At 35.9% G+C, this 24,378-nt stretch overlaps 1 protein-coding gene across 2 annotated transcripts in view; it reads right to left on the bottom strand.

Annotated features, from left to right (window-relative positions):
• Positions 1–6,219: 6,219 nt before the first annotated feature.
• The window catches only part of LOC125661855 (uncharacterized), a 46,414-nt gene continuing 28,255 nt past the window's right edge, over positions 6,220–24,378 (bottom strand). The window contains exons 4-9 of one of the 2 annotated variants that reach the window (XM_048893977.2): positions 23,815–23,970; positions 21,770–21,846; positions 19,676–19,853; positions 19,050–19,155; positions 15,090–17,000; positions 6,220–12,511 (exon numbers count right to left, since the gene is read on the bottom strand). In XM_048893977.2, the coding sequence (XP_048749934.2) occupies positions 12,301–12,511; positions 15,090–17,000; positions 19,050–19,155; positions 19,676–19,853; positions 21,770–21,846; positions 23,815–23,970 (2,639 nt within the window). In that variant the 3' untranslated portion in view covers positions 6,220–12,300. The remainder of the gene's footprint in view (positions 12,512–15,089; positions 17,001–19,049; positions 19,156–19,675; positions 19,854–21,769; positions 21,847–23,814; positions 23,971–24,378) is intronic. The other variant, XM_056146686.1, reaches the window with a different exon arrangement.

Consider the following 24,378-nt stretch of genomic DNA (forward strand, 5'->3'; position numbering starts at 1 on the left):
TTACATAGATGTTTATAATGCGGCAGCAGTTAGAACTGTGATATTAGTGATTATCTACATAGATGTTTATAATGCGGTGGCAGTTAGAACTGTGACATTAGTGATTATCTACATAGATGTTTATAATGCGGTGGCAGTATAACTGTGGCATTAGTGATTATCTACATAGATGTTTATAATGCGGCGGCAGTTAGAACTGTGACATTAGTGATTATTTACATAGATGTTTATAATGCGGCGGCAGTATTACTGTGACATTAGTGATTATCTACATAGATGTTTATAATGCGGCGGTATAACTGTGATATTAGTGATTATCTACATATATGTTTATAATGCGGCGGTATAACTGTGACATTAGTGATTATATATCTACATAGATGTTTATAATGCAGCGGCAGTTAGAACTGTGACATTAGTGATTATCTACATAGATGTTTATGATGCGGCGGCAGTATAACTGACATTAGTGATTATCTACATAGATGTTTATAATGCGGCGGCAGTAGAACTGTGTCATTAGTGATTATATATCTACATAGATGTTTATAATGCGGCGGCAGTAGAACTGTGTCATTAGTGATTATCTACATAGATGTTTATAATGCGGCGGCAGTATAACTGTGACATTAGTGATTATCTACATAGATGTTTATAATGCGGCGGCAGTAGAACTGTGTCATTAGTGATTATCTACATAGATGTTTATAATGCGGCGGCAGTTAGAACTGTGACATTAGTGATTATTTACATAGATGTTTATAATGCGGCGTCAGTATAGCTGTGACATTAGTGATTATCTACATAGATGTTTATAATGCGGCGTCAGTAGAACTGTGACATTAGTGATTATATATCTACATAGATGTTTATAATGCGGCGGTAGTATTACTGTGACATTAGTGATTATCTACATAGATGTTTATAATGCGGCGGTAGTATTACTGTGACATTAGTGATTATCTACATAGATGTTTATAATGCGGCAGTATAACTGTGTCATTAGTGATTATCTACATAGATGTTTATAATGCGGCGGCAGTATAGCTGTGACATTAGTGATTATCTACATAGATGTTTATGATGCGGCGGCAGTATAACTGTGTCATTAGTGATTATCTACATAGATGTTTATGATGCGGCGTCAGTATTACTGTGACATTAGTGATTATCTACATAGATGTTTATAATGCAGCGGCAGTATAGCTGTGACATTAGTGATTATCTACATAGATGTTTATGATGCGGCGTCAGTATTACTGTGACATTAGTGATTATATATCTACATAGATGTTTATGATGCGGCGGCAGTATAACTGTGACATTAGTGATTATATATCTACATAGATGTTTATAATGCGGCGGCAGTATAACTGTGTCATTAGTGATTATCTACATAGATGTTTATGATGCAGCGGCAGTATAACTGTGACATTAGTGATTATCTACATAGATGTTTATAATGCGGCGGCAGTTAGAACTGTGACATTAGTGATTATATATCTACATAGATGTTTATGATGCGGCGGCAGTATAACTGTGACATTAGTGATTATATATCTATATAGATGTTTATAATGCGGCGGCAGTTAGAACTGTGACATTAGTGATTATCTACATAGATGTTTATGATGCGGCGGCAGTATAACTGACATTAGTGATTATCTACATAGATGTTTATGATGCGGCGGCAGTATAACTGACATTAGTGATTATCTACATAGATGTTTATAATGCGGCGGCAGTAGAACTGTGTCATTAGTGATTATCTACATAGATGTTTATGATGCGGCGGCAGTATAACTGTGACATTAGTGATTATCTACATAGATGTTTATAATGCGGCGGCAGTTAGAACTGTGACATTAGTGATTATCTACATAGATGTTTATGATGCGGCGGCAGTTAGAACTGTGACATTAGTGATTATCTACATAGATGTTTATGATGCGGCGGCAGTTAGAACTGTGACATTAGTGATTATCTACATAGATGTTTATAATGCGGCGTCAGTATTACTGTGACATTAGTGATTATATATCTACATAGATGTTTATAATGCGGCGGCAGTATAACTGTGTCATTAGTGATTATCTACATAGATGTTTATGATGCGGCGGCAGTATAACTGTGACATTAGTGATTATCTACATAGATGTTTATAATGCGGCGGCAGTATAACTGTGTCATTAGTGATTATCTACATAGATGTTTATAATGCGGCAGCAGTATTACTGTGTCATTAGTGATTATCTACATAGATGTTTATAATGCGGCGGCAGTATAACTGTGTCATTAGTGATTATCTACATAGATGTTTATAATGCGGCGGCAGTTAGAACTGTGACATTAGTGATTATTTACATAGATGTTTATAATGCGGCGTCAGTAGAACTGTGACATTAGTGATTATCTACATAGATGTTTATAATGCGGCGGTATAACTGTGTCATTAGTGATTATCTACATAGATGTTTATAATGCGGCGGTAGTATTACTGTGACATTAGTGATTATCTACATAGATGTTTATAATGATGCGGCAGTTAGAACTGTGACATTAGTGATTATCTACATAGATGTTTATAATGATGCGGCAGTATAACTGTGGCATTAGTGATTATCTACATAGATGTTTATAATGCGGCGGCAGTATAGCTGTGACATTAGTGATTATCTACATAGATGTTTATGATGCGGCGGCAGTATAACTGTGTCATTAGTGATTATCTACATAGATGTTTATAATGCGGCGGCAGTTAGAACTGTGACATTAGTGATTATTTACATAGATGTTTATAATGCGGCGTCAGTAGAACTGTGACATTAGTGTTTATCTACATAGATGTTTATAATGCGGCGGTATAACTGTGTCATTAGTGATTATCTACATAGATGTTTATAATGCGGCGGTAGTATTACTGTGACATTAGTGATTATCTACATAGATGTTTATAATGATGCGGCAGTTAGAACTGTGACATTAGTGATTATCTACATAGATGTTTATAATGATGCGGCAGTATAACTGTGGCATTAGTGATTATCTACATAGATGTTTATAATGCGGCGGCAGTATAGCTGTGACATTAGTGATTATCTACATAGATGTTTATAATGCGGCGGCAGTATTACTGTGACATTAGTGATTATCTACATAGATGTTTATAATGATGCGGCAGTATAACTGTGGCATTAGTGATTATCTACATAGATGTTTATAATGCGGCGGCAGTTAGAACTGTGACATTAGTGATTATCTACATAGATGTTTATAATGCGGCGGCAGTTAGAACTGTGACATTAGTGATTATATATCTACATAGATGTTTATGATGCGGCAGCAGTTAGAACTGTGACATTAGTGATTATCTACATAGATGTTTATAATGTGGCGGCAGTATAACTGTGTCATTAGTGATTATCTACATAGATGTTTATAATGCGGCGGCAGTTAGAACTGTGACATTAGTGATTATCTACATAGATGTTTATAATGCGGCAGCAGTTAGAACTGTGACATTAGTGATTATATATCTACATAGATGTTTATAATGCGGCGGCAGTATAACTGTGACATTAGTGATTATCTACATAGATGTTTATAATGTGGCGGCAGTATAACTGACATTAGTGATTATCTACATAGATGTTTATGATGCGGCGGCAGTATTACTGTGACATTAGTGATTATCTACATAGATGTTTATAATGCGGCGTCAGTATTACTGTGACATTAGTGATTATCTACATAGATGTTTATAATGCGGCGGCAGTATAGCTGTGACATTAGTGATTATCTACATAGATGTTTATAATGTGGCGGCAGTATAACTGTGACATTAGTGATTATCTACATAGATGTTTATAATGCGGCGGCAGTATAACTGTGACATTAGTGATTATCTACATAGATGTTTATAATGTGGCGGCAGTATAACTGACATTAGTGATTATCTACATAGATGTTTATGATGCGGCGGCAGTATTACTGTGACATTAGTGATTATCTACATAGATGTTTATAATGCGGCGTCAGTATTACTGTGACATTAGTGATTATCTACATAGATGTTTATAATGCGGCGGCAGTATAGCTGTGACATTAGTGATTATCTACAAATATGTTCATAATGCGGCGGCAGTATTACTGTGACATTAGTGATTATATATCTACATAGATGTTTATAATGTGGCGGTAGTATAACTGTGACATTAGTGATTATCTACATAGATGTTTATAATGCGGCGGTAGTATAACTGTGTCATTAGTGATTATTTACATAGATGTTTATAATGCGGCGGTAGTATAACTGTGACATTAGTGATTATCTACATAGATGTTTATAATGCGGCGGTAGTATAACTGTGACATTAGTGATTATCTACATAGATGTTTATAATGCGGCGGTAGTATAACTGTGACATTAGTGATTATCTACATAGATGTTTATAATGCGGCGGCAGTATAACTGTGTCATTAGTGATTATTTACATAGATGTTTATGATGCGGCGGCAGTTAGAACTGTGACATTAGTGATTATCTACATAGATGTTTATAATGCGGTGGCAGTATAACTGTGTCATTAGTGATTATTTACATAGATGTTTATAATGCGGCGGCAGTTAGAACTGTGACATTAGTGATTATCTACATAGATGTTTATAATGCGGCAGTATAACTGTGGCATTAGTGATTATCTACATAGATGTTTATAATGCGGCGGCAGTTAGAACTGTGACATTAGTGATTATCTACATAGATGTTTATAATGCGGTGGCAGTATAACTGTGTCATTAGTGATTATTTACATAGATGTTTATAATGCGGCGGCAGTTAGAACTGTGACATTAGTGATTATCTACATAGATGTTTATAATGCGGCGGCAGTATAACTGTGGCATTAGTGATTATCTACATAGATGTTTATAATGCGGCGGCAGTTAGAACTGTGACATTAGTGATTATCTACATAGATGTTTATAATGCGGCGGCAGTATAACTGTGACATTAGTGATTATATATCTACATAGATGTTTATAATGCGGCGGCAGTTAGAACTGTGACATTAGTGATTATCTACATAGATGTTTATAATGTGGCGGCAGTATAACTGTGTCATTAGTGATTATCTACATAGATGTTTATGATGCGGCGGCAGTTAGAACTGTGACATTAGTGATTATCTACATAGATGTTTATAATGCGGCGGCAGTATAACTGTGGCATTAGTGATTATCTACATAGATGTTTATAATGCGGCGGCAGTTAGAACTGTGGCATTAGTGATTATCTACATAGATGTTTATAATGCGGCGGCAGTTAGAACTGTGACATTAGTGATTATCTACATAGATGTTTATAATGCGGCGGCAGTATAACTGTGGCATTAGTGATTATCTACATAGATGTTTATAATGCGGCGGCAGTTTAACTGTGTCATTAGTGATTATCTACATAGATGTTTATAATGCGGCGGCAGTTAGAACTGTGACATTAGTGATTATCTACATAGATGTTTATAATGCGGCGGCAATATAACTGTGGCATTAGTGATTATCTACATAGATGTTTATAATGCGGCGGCAGTTAGAACTGTGACATTAGTGATTATCTACATAGATGTTTATAATGCGGCGGCAGTTAGAACTGTGACATTAGTGATTATCTACATAGATGTTTATGATGCGGCGGCAGTATAACTGTGACATTAGTGATTATATATCTACATAGATGTTTATAATGCGGCGGCAGTTAGAACTGTGACATTAGTGATTATCTACATAGATGTTTATGATGTGGCGGCAGTTAGAACTGTGACATTAGTGATTATCTACATAGATGATGCGGCAGTATAACTGTGGCATTAGTGATTATCTACATAGATGTTTATAATGTGGCGGCAGTTAGAACTGTGACATTAGTGATTATCTACATAGATGTTTATAATGCGGCGGCAGTATTACTGTGTCATTAGTGATTATCTACATAGATGTTTATAATGCGGCGGCAGTATTACTGTGACATTAGTGACTATCTACATAGATGTTTATAATGCGGTGGCAGTATAACTGTGGCATTAGTGATTATCTACATAGATGTTTATAATGCGGCGGCAGTATAACTGTCAGATCAGTCATTATATACTGGGTTTTTCGAATGCATCATATCGTCGACAAGAAAAAAGAAAACTTTTTATGAGATAAAAAAGAACTAAATTTACCACTAGTAAACTATCTTTAATACTTTTGCACACTGATTTTATAAATTCCTTTGCATATTGTTAATTTTGAGTTCATATTCACATTTGGTAAACAAAGTACATATGGGAAGCAAAGAAATGGGGAAAAAAATGTAAAGACAGCTGAAATTTATATTTTCTGTAAAAACATTAAACTGGGAAAAAACCAGAGCATTGTGTCCATATCAAATTTTGTAAATCACATGTTTTCGTAGATTTCATTGCTACAGTAAAACTCAGTTATAGCGAACACTCTTATAATGAATTTACACATACAGCGATGTGTTTCTCATTCATTGTGGTTTCAAACATAGCATGAACTCATTGGATACAACAAATTCCATTTATAACGAATCAAAACTGTTCGTCCCCAACACTTCACTATAAACATGTCGTACTGTACATAAAAGTGTTGATTGAAAACTTGTTCATTGCTTAGTCTCCCCAGCACTTCACTATAAACATGTCGTACTGTACATAAAAGTGTTGATTGGAAACTTGTTCATTGCTTAGTCTCCCCAGCACTTCACTATAACCGTGTTCTACTGTACCATGAGCTAATCAACAACACTTAATAAATATAATTCACTTAAATGCAACCGAAACTACATCACAGAGAAAAATCATCAAGTTTAAGCTTACATATTGCACATTTCAAAATATATTTTGATATTAACCACTGAATAAATCACATACGTCCTTGTCAAGTCAATATCAATATATGAAGACTTGAACTATACATTTAATAACGCTGTTATAATCATGTTTTCATGTACACAAAAACATAATTCTTTAACAAAAACCCAGAATCTATATGAAAACAGTGTCTTATACTAAACATCACACAAGACACAAATGTAAGTTACTCACAATTTAATATTTCATGATATTGCACAGTCACCTCTTTTTGAAAGTCAACATGTAAAATTGTTGGTACATACATAAAGTTAAACAGATCGGTTTTCTTCATTAGAAATACAATCCTGTAGTTTTTGAGATTGTAATGACAATCAGATCAGTATTCGGTGTTTTCTGTGTCCCTTCATGATGCTTCAATGTCTCCCAATGAAATTCATTTTTAGGCACAGTTAGGCCACATAAAATTAATTCCTTGGTACTCGGGGCCCATTTTCTTCAGACAAACAGACCCAGAAAAGAATTGTGTTTACACGAGTATTACATCAAATTTTTATTCAATAATGTTTTATTTTTGCTGGCCCTGGAGGCTTGCTATAACCATGTTTTACTGTATAATGACGTTTGGTTATAATGAACTGTTTTTTGCTGGCCGTGGAGATTCACTATAACCATGTTTTACTGTATAATGAAGTTTGGTTATAATGAACTGTTTTTCGCTGGCCCAGGAGGTTCGCTATAACTGTGTTTCATTGTATAATGAAGTTTGTTATGAACTGTTTTTTGCTGGCCCTGGAGATTCACTATAACCATGTTTTACTGTACAATGAAGTTCGGTTATAATGAACTGTTTTTCGCTGGTCCTGGAGGTTTGCTATAACTGTGTTTCACTGTATAATGAAGTTTGGTTATAATGAACTGTTTTTCGCTGGCCCTGGAGGTTCAATATAACCATGTTTTACTGTATAATGAAGTTTGGTTAAAACAAACTGTTTTTCGCTGGCCCTGGAGATTTGCTATAACTGTGTTTTACTGTATATTTTTGACATTCAGTTCTACTCTTTCCAGGATTACTACATAAACCGAAAAAACAATCCTGAGAGACTAGAGAACAATACTGAAGGCCAAACAACCATTGTGAGGAAGGGGTGGGGGATCTTTCAATTCACAAGCCTACTTGTAAGCCTCTCCAACAACAATAGAAGCGCAATTGTGAATAGTTAGTATAACTGTCTAAAATAGGAATAACTTTTCCTTCATCCAGAAATCATTTAAAAGCAGTTTATAAGACTTTGAAAATGCAAGATCTATCTTTTCTTTAAAAATCTTAATAAAATTACTTTTTAATTCATACCCTGCTTTTATTTTGGCATTAGAAATTCAAACAGATTTTGAATCTCTCTATATATTTTTTGTGTGTGAATTTTTTTTTAAAAATTGTAAATTTACGACATCGCTATTGTTATCGAAGATCGGCTCACAAAACTTCCTCCATACCACCACAGTGTTGTTGTTTACTTTGTTGTTGTTTACACCATGTATCTCTCAAAAAAGTTCAAAATACATACTGCACACAGGGAATATAGCAAGTAAACAGAGAAAATTATCACATTGGCTTAATTTTGCCCAGATGCATCAAAATAAATTTGTACGGCATATCCTGCTGCATTGTAGTCATGAATATTCAGTAAATCTAAATTTCTCCATTTCTCCTGTTTACAATGTTGTTGTTTACTTTGTTGTTTTTACAGTGGTGTTGTTTATAATGTTGTTGTTTACAATGTTGTTGTTTTACAATGTTGTTGTTTTACAATGTTGTTATTTACAATGTTGCTATTTACAATGTTGTTGTTTACAGTGTTGTTGTTTACAATGTTGTTTTTACAGTGTTGTTGTTTACAATGTTGTTGTTTACAGTGTTGTTGTTTACAATGTTGTTGTTTACAGTGTTGTTGTTTACAGTGTTGCTGTTTACAATGTTGTTGTTTACAATGTTGTTGTTTACAATGTTGTTGTTTACAGTGTTGTTGTTTACAGTGTTGTTGTTTACAGTGTTGTTGTTTACAATGTTGCTATTTACAGTGTTGTTGTTTACAATGTTGTTGTTTACAATGTTGTTGTTTTACAATGTTGTTATTTACAATGTTGCTATTTACAATGTTGTTGTTTACAGTGTTGTTGTTTACAATGTTGCTGTTTACATTGTTGTTGTTTACAATGTTGTTGTTTACAATGTTGTTGTTAACAATGTTGTTGTTTACAATATTGTTGTTTACAATGTTGTTTTTACAGTGTTGTTGTTTACAATGTTGCTGTTTACAATGTTGTTGTTAACAATGTTGTTTACAATATTGTTGTTTACAATGTTGTTTTTACAGTGTTGTTGTTTACAATGTTACTGTTTACAATGTTGTTGTTTACAGTGTTGTTGTTTACAATGTTGCTGTTTACAATGTTGTTTACAGTGTTGTTGTTTGCAATGTTGCTGTTTACAGTGTTGTTGTTTATAATATTGTTGTTTACAGTGTTGTTGTTTATAATATTGTTATTTACAGTGTTGTTGTTTACAATGTTGCTGTTTACAATGTTGTTGTTTACAATGTTGTTGTTTACAGTGTTGTTGTTTACAATGTTGTTTTTACAATGTTGTTGTTTTACAATGTTGTTTTTACAGTGTTGTTGTTTACAATGTTGCTGTTTACAATGTTGTTGTTAACAATGTTGTTGTTTACAATATTGTTGTTTACAATGTTGTTTTTACAGTGTTGTTGTTTACAATGTTACTGTTTACAATGTTGTTGTTTACAGTGTTGTTGTTTACAATGTTGCTGTTTACAATGTTGTTGTTTACAGTGTTGTTGTTTGCAATGTTGCTGTTTACAGTGTTGTTGTTTATAATATTGTTGTTTACAGTGTTGTTGTTTATAATATTGTTATTTACAGTGTTGTTGTTTACAATGTTGCTGTTTACAATGTTGTTGTTTACAATGTTGTTGTTTACAGTGTTGTTGTTTACAATGTTGTTTTTACAATGTTGTTGTTTTACAATGTTGTTTTACAGTATTGTTGTTTGCAGTGTTGTTGTTTACAATATTGTTGTTTACAGTGTTGTTGTTTACAATGTTGTTGTTTATAATGTTGTTGTTTATAATGTTGTTGTTTACAGTGTTGTTGTTTACAATGTTGTTGTTTACAGTGTTGCTGTTTACAATGTTGTTGTTTACAGTGTTGTTGTTTGCAATGTTGCTGTTTACAGTGTTGTTGTTTATAATATTGTTGTTTACAGTGTTGTTGTTTATAATATTGTTATTTACAGTGTTGTTGTTTACAATGTTGCTGTTTACAATGTTGTTGTTTACAATGTTGTTGTTTTACAGTATTGTTGTTTGCAGTGTTGTTGTTTACAATATTGTTGTTTACAGTGTTGTTGTTTACAATGTTGTTGTTTATAATGTTGTTGTTTATAATGTTGTTGTTTACAGTGTTGTTGTTTACAATGTTGTTGTTTATAATGTTGTTGTTTACAGTGTTGTTGTTTATAATGTTGTTGTTTACAATGTTGTTGTTTATAATGTTGTTGTTTATAATGTTGTTTACAGTGTTGTTGTTTATAATATTGTTGTTCACAATGTTGTTGTTTATAATGTTGTTGTTTATAATATTGTTGTTTACAGTGTTGTTGTTTACAGTGTTGTTGTTTACAGTATTGTTGTTTACAGTGTTGTTGTTTACAATAATGTTGTTTACAGCAGTGAGTATGTTTAGGATGGTTATTATGATATATTTCTAAAATTTCAACACCCAAACAATATATTTCTTTAAGTATATCAAATAAATTTTATGGCTAACGATGCCATAAGTTTTGATTTCTTTCAGTACACTTGCGTCTGCAGTATATGTTTTGATAGCTTGAGTGGAAACAAGGTCACACTACAGACAAGGTCAAACTACAGACAAGGTCAAACTACATAATGCAGTTGCATGGAGGACTAACAAAAATTCGAAAAATATCTTCCACGTGTTTTTTGGAAAAATCACAGTACCCCAACACTACTCACAACCAGCCAAAAATGAAAGCAGAGAAACTACAAGAAAAATTTATACCGAGGTTTTTGTACATGTATATATGTATGCACAGCCTCACTGTGGAGCCTTCTAAATATAGTAACAATTTAATGTTATAGATCTGTTTTATACAATGCCCTTTTTCCAAAACTTTTGTACACATATCTTTGTATAGTAAAACATCATTTCTTAACAGATAGACACTGAATTGAGAAAAAAAATATGACAAAACAAAGAAAAATGTACATAATTCAGCAACATTACAGGTGTATTCAAGAATGTTTAATTTACATCATCTGTTGTAAATATTAAAATCAATATGAATCAAGAATGTTCAATTTACATCATCTGTTGTAAATATTTAAATCAATACGGAAGTTAAAACAAAGAACCAGAAAATTTCTGTGTATCACATGATCTATATTTCTGTGTTATCACATGATCTATATTTATGTGTATCACATGATCTATATTTATGTGTATCACATGATCTATATCGTTATCACAACACTTGGCAACATAAACAAAAGAAAACAAAAACAAGGAGACAACTTGACTAGATTTACAGAGCAAGTACAAAAGAAGAAACAATTCAATACATTAATGTCCACAACATGATCTCTAGTTATATTAGTCTCAAATATAATACATTTCTCATAAATCATATATATATTGCACTTTGTTCAGATTCCCCCTGTAAGATGGAACCTATATACACACATCCCAAGTTACGACATCCAACACAAACAATCTATAATTCTTAATTCCCTCATACATGTATCTTTAATTTTAAAAACAAATACCCTCCTCTCTGAATTTATGATAGGGCTACACACAATCTCCACATATCTTTTATCTGATATCCTGTTATGTGTATTGCAGTTCTCACGGAGATTCCTAAAATAGGTACATGCAAAGTTTCATGCAATTCGAGTAAGTAATTTCAAAAATGTCTGTACAGATGTTCTTTAACAAGGACGAATGCAGGAAAGTAATCCTAATTAACTAGACAATGTTCAGTGATGAAACCTCTTTATACAATGTACCAGCTTCTAATGTTGAAAACAATTCTATTAAATATATTTCAATCGCTGTAGGACAACAGAATGGTCTTTGCTTTGTCAATTTCAAAGACTAGATTTTAAATATTTCACCATGAGGAAGGATATTGAGTACCGTATATACTCACATAAAGTCGGCCCCACGTATAAGACAGTGGTCGTCTTAAAATGTCTTCTGTGTAGGTACATGCTGTTACATATCTATCTAAATTAATCCACTGGTTCTAGGTGAAGCATCAGAAAACAAAAACAATGCTGAATGTATACAATAATAAACACACTGATGACCATGATTACTATGAGTAGAAGTTGTTATGAAGCAAATGAAATTCGTCTTTGTCACTTAGAGGTTTGACAGCATTGACATGAATCAGTCCTTCCTGCGGTCCGTTCACACAGTAAAACCAGCTCGAGTCGATCTCAGCCAGCACCTCAAAGTGCTCCCCTTTCTTGTAGGAGAGCTGAGATATCTCTTTAGACTCGAAGTCGAGCACTGTCTCGATGCACCTGCAAGAGAAGTCAAGTGGGTGTGTACTATGTCAATAAAAATATTGTAGTAGTTAGGGCTATATGAACCGTGGAAGTCGGCCTGGATAGCTCAATGGTTAGAGCACCTCACTAGAAATACAGGGGTCTCTGATACACTGGTCACAGTAGCTCAATGGTTAGAGCACCTGACTAGTAATACAGGGGCCTCTGATAGACTGGTCACGGTAGCTCAATGGTTAGAGCACCTGACTAGTAATACACGGGTCTCGGATAGACCGGTCATGGTAGCTCGGTGGTTAGAGCACCTGACTAGTAATACAGGGGTCTCTGATAGACCGGTCACGGTAGTTCAATGGTTAGAGCACCTGACTAGTAATACACGGGTCTCAGATAGACCAGTCACAGTAGCTCAATGGTTAGAGCACCTGACTAGTAATACAGGGGTCTCTGATAGACCCGTCACGGTAGCTCGGTGGTTAGAGCACCTGACTAGTAATACACGGGTCTCAGATAGACTGGTCATGGTAGCTCAATGGTTAGAGCACCTGACTAGTAATACGGGAGTCGCGGGTTCGATTCCCAGCCAAGCTACAGATTTTCTCCTTTCCTATACTACCTTTGGTGCTGTTGACCATCCCTGGACTTCAGGTGGAAGTCCTACCATGGGCAACAATAATCTGTCTTGTGTATCTTCAAGGGCAAAGACCATTTAAGGAGAGGAAAATGTAGTAGTTCAGGCTATGTGGACTGTGGATATTGGCCTGGGTAGCTCAATGGTTAGAACACTTGAATAGTAATGCATGGGTCCCAAGTTCAATTCCCCCTTCCAGACATAAATTTTTGCCTTTCCCATATTACAGTCAAAACTGCCATAGCGACCCACTGTATTAAGCGACTCACTGTCGTATGTGACCATAAAAAGTTCCCCCCAAGACGTTACTCTATATATTCTACCTGTATTAAACGACCACCTGTCTGACGCGACCAACGACCATGATTTTTACAACCTTTTCGTGTATTTTCACGAAATTTTACCTCTATTTAACGACTGTGCATTTTCCGATTACAACGGGATTACTACTTTCGATTTCGGTTTAGCCGACTATTCTGGGAATTATCGCCTCTAACACTTTCGTTTTCAAACGCATGACTATTCTGGAAATTATTGCCCCTAACACTTTCGTTTTAATACGCACAGTTTGGCGGTGATGTTGTTTAGTCGACCCTCTGAATAAATTATTATACCCTAGCTGTCAACATGCAGAGTCGTGTGTGGTTAATTAATAAAACCCGAGTTGTTGTTTATTTAACAAAATCATCAAGGATCAGGGAATCAAGGCCAGTGTATTTGAAGGTGTGAATTTCGACAAACTTTAGGAAGTGCCGAGTAGGCTAGATCGGAAATGAAAATCTATCACTTGTTATACCATTATGTTCAACAGAGTGAAAATTTCGTCCGATTGTGATATAAATCAGGTAAATATTATGCTTAGGACTGAAATTTTAAACGGAGTATTCGCAGTTTTCCTGCATGAGATACTCGAGGTTTCCACAATAATGACCCGAACTAGCAGCTTACTTCGACATGTCCCGAGTATTTGACACGTCCGAGTTAAGAAAAGTTGCCTGCATTAGTTCTATGCTTAAAAGATTTGCTGTGCATGTACAATGGATATTGTAATTTATTTAATGTTTCTCAAATTGAATAACATTTCCAGCATGTATTGTACAAAAGGAGACGCAACACTTCACCATTTGCTTTCCTACCACAAGCATTACATTTTTGAGTTACACTGTACAAGTAGGCTATATACATAAATACCCTTTACAACAAAGTGTTTATAAGTTTTAGAAAAGTTACATGCAGTTTATAAATAAGTTATAAATCTCGTGTAAATGTCATATGAAATGCATGCAAAGTTTATCGTTCTTAAATAGATTAAATGTAATTTTTGATGAATAATAAATTATGATACAATACATTGTATTCTAGATTTAACTACAGTGTATTTATAATTTTATTTTACAACTATTAAAACCGTACTTGATATTCTTAATGATAAATTCCAAATACATGTAGTCATTTTCTCCATTGTACAAATTATTTGCGAAATTTTATCCATTAACTGCGGAAAATAGGCAACCTGTATTAAGAGACCACCTGTCATATGTGACCTTTTTTCCATTCTCCGTTGGACAGTCTCTTAATACTGGAAAAGATTCTCCGTTGGACAGTCTCTTAATACTGGAAAAGATTGAGCAAACATTGCCACTAAATTTCCCATGTAAGTAAGGCTGTTCAGCATTGAAAACATTACTGCCAGTATAATACTGCCACTATCTTACCTGAAGTCGGGCATTGGAAACACTAATGTCAGTAATTGAAAACATTAATGCCAGTAATTGAAAACATTAATGTCAGCAATTGAAAACATTACTGCCAGTATAATACTACCACTATCTTACCTGATGTCAGGCGTTGGAAACATTAATGTCAGTAATTGAAAACATTACTGTCAGTATAATACTACCACTATCTTACCTGAAGACGGGCATTGGAAACATTACTGTCAGTATAATACTGCCACTATCTTACCTGAAGTCAGGCTTCATGAAGTCCTTGCCATGGTTTGTTGTCTGTCCCGCTGTGCACTGACCACCTGCCCCCACAGCTTGATCCTCTAACATAGGGAGAGGCGCGTTGGAGTTGATATCAAGATCCTGCATCAGGGCACCAGAAACTGGGGGTTTGGTTTTGTTTTGGCTTTTCTCAGCAGTAAGTTTCTGACTAGCAGACGTGGTGTCCTTTCTCTGGGCAGGAGCTATTAGTGTTGGACCGATCTCCAGAGACGCGCTCGCACTGGACGAAGTCGACTCCACCGACTCGGTAGGATCGTTGATTGGAAATTCCGTGGAGGATGTGATGCCTGCTTCCTCTGGTGCTTTGGTTTCAGTCCGGACAGGCTCTTTTTTGATGGTAGAAACTTCTGCATTCTTCGAGCACTGCACTTTGTTTTTCTTTGGTGATTGAACAGGGATGGGGATCTGTCCTGCCGAGTACGAGTGTTTGACTCGAGTTGGAGAGCTGACCATGCTCGATGAGCTGTACCCCGAGGAGTCCAAAACGAGGCTGTTTCTCTGTGGCCGTCTGCTCTCTATTTTCTTCTGTAGAGTTGGAATTTTACTGACTTTCACTTTATCTGTTACTTTTCTCTGTGGTGACCCAAATTTCTTTGAAGGCGATGCAGTCACTTTGACTGACATCTTGTCTTGAGCCTCTTCTCTCAGTTTCAAGTTTAAGTTTGATGGAGGATTTCTTGCTTGCCTAGATAATGGCTTCTCAGTTACTGATTCAATTTTCTCCGGAGTTTTTCGAATTCTCCCGCCGGACTTTTCTCCCGATTTCTCCAACCCTGGCTTCCTGTCATCCTTGGTGGCCTCTTTCGGAATAGCTTTTGTAGCCTCACTTTCAATATCTTTCGTAGCTTCACTTTGAATACTTCGAGCGACTACATTATCGGATTTTTGAGTTTTCCTTGCAGTAACAAACTTCTGCTTCTGGTATTCCAGGCTATTCCTCAACTCTTTATTTCCGGATACCGGAGATAGACTCTTGCATCCTGGTGATCCCGGTGACCTCTGACCCTCATTCGGAACATTCCAGCTGTACCGTTTCGGTATCTGGCTTTTAGGAGCTGATCCAGAGTCCTTCGAGAGCAACAGCTTGTCAAAGAATTTGAGAATTCCTGACTTGGCCTTCGACGACACACTCTCCACAGTCTCCGGAGCTGTTACTTTTTCTTTTAGCGAATTCTTCTCCGATCCGGACCCAGTTGGATTTTTAGTGATGCTGTCTTCCGGACTTTTGTCACGAGAGGTATTCATTCCTAATAATTTCTGTGCAATTCCAGAAAAAGAGTCGGTCATTCCCTGTAAATCGACCTTCACCTGGAGGTCAGTACACACTGGTCTCTGAACTTCCTTATCACGCGACCTCTGAACTCTACCTTCCTGAACATCATCTAAAGATTTGCTACGCTTCTCACCAAATCGATCAGATCTGTTTGCAGAAACTTCTTCTCTCTTTTCTACCACATTAGAATGCTCCGCCCCAGTTGATTTTTGCTCCGCCCCTTCATCACACACACTCCCTTTGATCCACTCCCAAGCTTTAGTGGAGATCAGTCCCGTTCCGTTTAGACTTCTCGCTGGCTTGGGAGGTGGAACCACTATGTTTCTCTCTAAGGAAGGACTAATCAAGGGAGATCTATTCCTGTTTGGACTCAAGGTCGGTGAATGAGAGAGATATTTAGAATTCTCCAGCACATACTCGAGTCCGAGTTGAAATGGAAGAACAGATAGAGGCTGTAGTGAGATGAGCATCTCGTCATAAGCTCGCTCGTGGCAGGTCCGACTCAGAATGATCACTCCATCCGAGTTGTAGAACTTGTCAGTCAGGTTGTCACTGTAACGTAGGTACCCCATCCAGTAGTCTAACAACCGCAGACTGAAAATAACCACAATCAGTATAATAAACAACCGCAGACTGAAAATAACCACAATCAGTATAATAAACAACCACAGACTGAAAATAACCACAATCAGTATAATAAACAACCACAGACTGAAAATAACCACAATCAGTATAATAAACAACCACAGACTGAAAATAACCACAATCAGTAGTCTAACAGCCGCAGACTGAAAATAATCACAATCAGTATAATAAACAACCGCAGACTGAAAATAACCAATCAGTAGTCTAACAACCACAGATTGAAAATAACCACAATCAGTATAATAAACAACCGCAGACTGAAAATAACCACAATCAGCATAATAAACAACCACAGACTGAAAATAACCACAATCAGTATAATAAACAACCGCAAACTGAAAATAACCACAATCAGCATAATAAACAACCACAGACTGAAAATAACCACAATCAGTATAATAAACAACCACAGACTGAAAATATCCACAATTAGTATAATAAACAACCGCAGACTGAAAATATCCACAATCAGTAGTCTAACAACTGCAGACTGAAAATAACCACAATCAGTATAATAAACAACCGCAGACTGAAAATAACCACAATCAGCATAATAAACAACCACAGACTGAAAATAACCACAATCAGCATAATAAACAACCGCAGGCTGAAAATAACGACAATCAGCATAATAAACAACCGCAGTCTGAAAATAACCACAATCAGTAGTCTAACAACCACAGATTGAAAATAACCACAATCAGTATAATAAACAACCACAGACTGAAAATAACCAATCAGTAGTCTAACAACCACAGATTGAAAATAACCACAATCAGTATAATAAACAACCACAGACTGAAAATAACCACAAACAGTATAATAAACAACCACAGACTGAAAATAACCACAATCAGTAGTCTAACAACCACAGATTGAAAATAACCACAATCAGTATAATAAACAACCAAAGACTGAAAATAACCACCATCAATAGAATTAACAAGCCCAAGTTGAAAATAGGAATTAAAAAGTTTGATTTATTTCTGCAAGTAACACCAGCTATCTACAGTACTCTGTCAGTATACAAGTTACCTTTTTACATTATACAAGTTACCTTTTCACAATATACAAGTTACCGTTTTACAGTATACAAGTTACCTTTTTTACATTATTCAAGTTACCTTTTTACATTATACAAGTTACCGTTTTACATTATGCAAGTTACCTTTTTACATTATTCAAGTTACCTTTTTACAGTATACAAGTTATTGTTTTACATTATACAAGTTACCATTTTATAGCATACAAGTTACCGTTTTACAGTATACAGGTTACCTTTTTACATTATTCAAGTTATCTTTTTACAGTGTATATAAGTTACCGTTTTACAGTATACAAGTTACCTTTTTACAGGATACAAGTTACCATTTTACAGTATACAAGTGACCTTTTTACATTCTACAAGTTACTTTTTTACATTCTACAAGTTACTGTTTTACATTATACAAGTTACCGTTTTACAGTATACAAGTTAATGTTTTACAGTATACAAGTTACTGTTTTACAGTATACAAGTTACTGTTTTACAGTATACAAGTTACCTTTTTACATTATTCAAGTTATTTTTTTTTTACATTATACAAGTTACCTTTTTACATTATACAAGTTACCGTTTTACATTATACAAGTTACCGTTTTACAGTATACAAGTTACCTTTTACATTATACAAATTACCGTTTTACATTATACAAGTTACCTTTTTACAGTATACAGGTTACCGTTTTACAGTATACAAGTTACCGTTTTACAGTATACAAGTTACCTTTTTACAGTATACAAGTTACCTTTTTACAGTATTCAAGTTACCTTTTTACATTATTCAAGTTCCTTTTTACATCATTCAAGTTATATTTTTATAGTATACAAGTAACCATTTTACAGTATACAAGTTACCTTTTTACAGTATACAAGTGACCTTTTTACATATCATTTCCAGATAAATACCATGTATTTCTTTATTGAAACCACAGAGTTGTCAGTCAAAAGATACTTACTTCAGAAGTCCAAACAGAAATGCTTCAAACTTGGCAGAACAGCTGGTGAGCCCAGGGTTACTCTTCAGCTGCTGTACAAGGTCATGGATAGCTCGGGTGTAGGGTCCTGTTCATAAAAACATAAAACTGTACATGATCTATGTATAGTTCAAGTATATAGAACTATTTCATATCAACATAAAACTATAGCCTGATTATAGGGATCAAACTATAGCCTGGTTATAGGGATCAAACTATAGCCTGGTTATAGGGATCAAACTATAGCCTGATTATAGGGATCAAACTATATCTTGATTATAGGGATCAAACTATATCTTGATTATAGGGATCAAACTATAGCCTGATTATAGGGATCAAACTATAGCCTGATTATAGGGATCAAACCATAGCCTGATTATAGGGATCAAACTATAGCCTGGTTTTAGGGATCTATTGAGAGAGGTGGACAAACAATCAGTTATTAATTCTAGTAAGGGACGCCGATGGACAGAGAGACAGACAGACAGACGGATGGACAAGCAGACAGACAGGTCATCAGACCACAAGACGGTATAAACACCACACCTTTCTTGGCTGTGAGCGTACAATTTGTATTGATTCCTCTCAAAGGAACAAATACACTTTACCTTGCTCTGCGGAAATTTCCGCCACTTTCCACACGGTGACGTTCACGCGACCAAACATCTGAAATCCATTCAGGAAGGGTTTGAGACCATCTCCCACCACTCGGTTTAACACTGGGCACAAACGGTTCAAAACTAGGTCACCTATTTCTGATGTATCAGCAGAACTACCCAATCGCAGCTATAGAAACAGAAAATTTTAAAATACATCAAACGCATATCCTAGCAAAACAATCCATAATCTTTTTAAATTGAAAACGAATTTGAATGCTGAATTCTTAAAAAAATTAAACTGAAATTAGTTTTCCATATTAATATGACAGAAGCATATGTAGCAATTATATTAGAATAATTCCAATGTTATTTATTACAATTGTTTACACATCGATAAACTCACTCTGTCACTCACTCACTCTCTCTGTCATTCACTCACTCTGTCACTCACTCACTCTGTCACTCACTCTGTCATTCACTCACTCTGTCACTCACTCACTCTGTCACTATCTCTGTCACTCACTCACTCTGTCACTCACTCACTGTCACTCACTCACTCTGTCACTCTCTCTGTCACTCACTCACTCTGTCACTCTCTCTGTCACTCACTCACTCTGTCACTCTCTCTGTCATTCACTCACTCTGTCACTCACTCACTCTGTCACTATCTCTGTCACTCACTCACTCTGTCACTCACTCTTTCACTCTCTCTGTCACTCACTCTGTCACTCACTCACTCTGTCACTCTCTGTCACTCACTCTGTCACTCACTCTGTCACTCACTCACTCTGTCACTCTCTCACTCTGTCACTCACTCACTCTGTCACTCACTCACTCTGTCACTCACTCACTGTCACTCACTCACTGTCACTCACTCACTCTGTCACTCACTTACTCTGTCACTCACTCTGTCACTCACTCACTCTGTCACTCACTTACTCTGTCACTCACTCTGTCACTCACTCACTCTGTCACTCACTCACTCTGTCACTCACTCACTCTGTCACCCACTCTGTCACTCTCATTGTCACTCACTCACTCTGTCACTCACTCACTCTGTCACTCACTCACTCTGTCACTCACTCACTCTGTCACTATCTCTGTCACTCACTCACTCTGTCACTCTGTCACTCTCTCACTCTGTCACTCACTCACTCTCACTGTCACTCACTCTGTCACTCACTCACTCTGTCACTCACTCACTCTGTCACTCTCACTGTCACTCACTCTGTCACTCTCTCACTCACTCACTCTCACTGTCACTCACTCTGTCACTCACTCACACTGTCACTCTCATTGTCACTCTCACTGTCACTCACTCACTCTGTCACTCACTCACACTGTCACTCACTCTGTCACTCACTTTGTCACTCACTCACTCTGTCACCCACTCTGTCACTCTCATTGTCACTCACTCACTCTGTCACTCACTCACTCTGTCACTCACTCACACTGTCACTCACTCTCTCACTCACTCTCACTCACTCACTCTGTCACTCACTCACTTTGTCACTCACTCACACTGTCACTCACTCTCACTGTCACTCACTCACTCTGTCACTCTCTCTGTCACTCACTCACTCTGTCACTCACTTACTCTGTCACTCTCATTGTCACTCACTCACTCTGTCACTCTCACTGTCACTCACTCACACTGTCACTCACTCTGTCACTCACTCTGTCACTCACTCACACTGTCACTCACTCTGTCACTCACTCACACTGTCACTCACTCTCACTCACTTACTCTGTCACTCTCACTGTCACTCACTCACTCTGTCACTCTCACTCACTCACTCTGTCACTCTCACTTTGTCACTCACTCTCACTGTCATTCACTCACTCTGTCACTCTCACTCACTCACTCTGTCACTCTCACTCACTCACTCTGTCACTATCTCTGTCACTCACTCACTCTGTCACTCACTCACTGTCACTCTCACTGTCACTCACTCACTCTGTCACTCACTCTGTCACTCACTCTCTCACTCGCACACTCATCCACTTACTCATCCACACACTGACTCACTCTGTCACTCATTCAATCTGTCACTCAACCACTCACCCACTCACTCACACTCACTAGCTTACGGTTTCCAATACCTTGTCAAACGGGTTCTTGGCCTTGCTGAAGTGATGAAGAATAATCTCCGCAACCTGACAGACTTCCATAAGCATTCCTAGAATTAAAGACAACACATCAAATATTACTATTCCTTACAATTACGTGAAGTCTAACACACATGTAATATGTACACCACACACGGGGCACATACACACATGTAATATGTACACCACACACGGGGCACATACACACATGTAATATGTACACAACACACGGGGCACATACACACATGTAATATGTACACAACACACGGGGCACATACACACTGTATGATAACACACATGTAATATGTACACAACACATGGGGCACATACACACTGTATGATAACACACATGTAATATGTACACAACACACGGGGCACATACACACTGTATGATAACACACATGTAATATGTACACAACACATGGGGCACATACACACTGTATGATAACACACATGTAATATGTACACAACACACGGGGCACATACACACTGTATGATAACACACATGTAATATGTACACAACACACGGGGCACATACACACTGTATGATAACACACATGTAATATGTACACAACACACGGGGCACATACACACTGTATGATAACACACATGTAATATGTACACAACACACGGGGCACATACACACTGTATGATAACACACATGTAATATGTACACAACACACGGGGCACATACACACAGGTATGATGACAGTACATGTAATATCCTGATCTTCTGAAACAAAGTCAAACGCATCGTCATGCAATTAGAAAGTCAGGGGACCAACCTAAATATTTCAATATATCCAAAATTCAATATAACCAATAATCAATGTTCAACTATATAAATGTCACTGGATGGAGATTCACTTCTAACTTCACTATAACAGATAGTTCAATATAACAGACAGTTCAATATAACAGATAGTTCAATATAACAGATAGTTCAATATAACAGATAGTTCAATATAACAGATAGTTCACTATAACAGATAGTTCACTATAACAGATAGTTCAATATAAGCGACTTCAATATAACAGACAGTTCAATATAACAGATAGTTCAATATAACAGATAGTTCACTATAACAGATAGTTCAATATAACAGATAGTTCAATATAACAGATAGTTCACTATAACAGACAGTTCACTATAACAGACAGTTCAATATAACAGATAGTTCAATATAACAGATAGTTCACTATAACAGACAGTTCAATATAACAGATAGTTCAATATAACAGATAGTTCAATATAAGCGACTTCAATATAACAGATAGTTCAATATAACAGATAGTTCAATATAACAGATAGTTCACTATAACAGATAGTTCAATATAAGCGACTTCAATATAACAGACAGTTCAATATAACAGATAGTTCAATATAACAGATAGTTCAATATAACAGATAGTTCACTATAACAGATAGTTCAATATAAGCGACTTCAATATAACAGACAGTTCAATATAACAGACAGTTCAATATAACAGATAGTTCAATATAACAGATAGTTCAATATAACAGATAGTTCAATATAAGCGACTTCAATATAATAATACCATATTTATATAGCACCCTTTTCATACACTATGTATGCTCAAAGGTGCTTATAACAGATAAAACAGATAGTTCAATATAACAGATAGTTCAATATAGTGACTTCAATATATCAGATAGTTCAATACAAGTGACTTTAATATAACAGATAGTTCAATATAAGCGACTTCAATATAACAGATAGTTTAATATTTAAGCGACTTCAACATAACAGATAGTTCAATACAAGCAACTTCAATATAACAGACAGTTCAATATAACAGATAGTTCAATATAAGTGACATCAGTATAAATGGATTTAACTGTAAATCCTATACAAGAGTAGGAACCTTTCTCCCAAAATTAAAATTCTTGCTTTTTAAAACTATCACTACACATATTGATGCTGATCGATTTCATCAGATTAATTGCTCTCAAAAGTAAAGGAAATCTTCCCTGTTTGTTTTATTTTGGGTGTGTGTGTGTGTGTGTGTTTTCATACCTCTCTTCCTCTCCAGCTCGTCAAACCTGTGGGCATATATGTTCTGTTCTGTGGAGGGAGACAGCTTGAAGCTATCCGGGGGAACGTCCGAGTCGGAGGACTCGTAGCTCTCAGGCGAGTTCGCTCGCGAGTTCCCTCGAGTCAGAACAGGAAGTTCTGTAATGTAATGATTGACAGATTTAAAATTCCTTCTAAGAAATGACATCTAATGATTGATAAATATAATGATTGACAGATTTAAAATTCATTCTAAGAAACGACATCTAATGATTGGGGAATGATAAATGCAATAGTTGACAGTTTTAACTTCTAAGTAAGGTGTAGATATGTATTTCAAAACATAAAACTGTAAAAGATCTAATGTATATATTTCAAAACTAGTAACCAAATTTCAAGATTTTATTGTAAACTTAAGTTACGACAAAGATCTGTTTAATTCCTCATTAAATCCTCTTCACGTAAGGTACATGAAAAATTCATTGTAACTTAATGACAGCTAATGGGTTCTGCTAAATCCAGGCATCTTAATATTTCTATAGTGGTTTTCTTTAATGACTTAAATAA

The sequence above is a fragment of the Ostrea edulis genome, chromosome 8, assembly GCF_947568905.1.
Source record: "Ostrea edulis chromosome 8, xbOstEdul1.1, whole genome shotgun sequence".
In the NCBI taxonomy this organism is placed as follows: domain Eukaryota; kingdom Metazoa; phylum Mollusca; class Bivalvia; order Ostreida; family Ostreidae; genus Ostrea; species Ostrea edulis.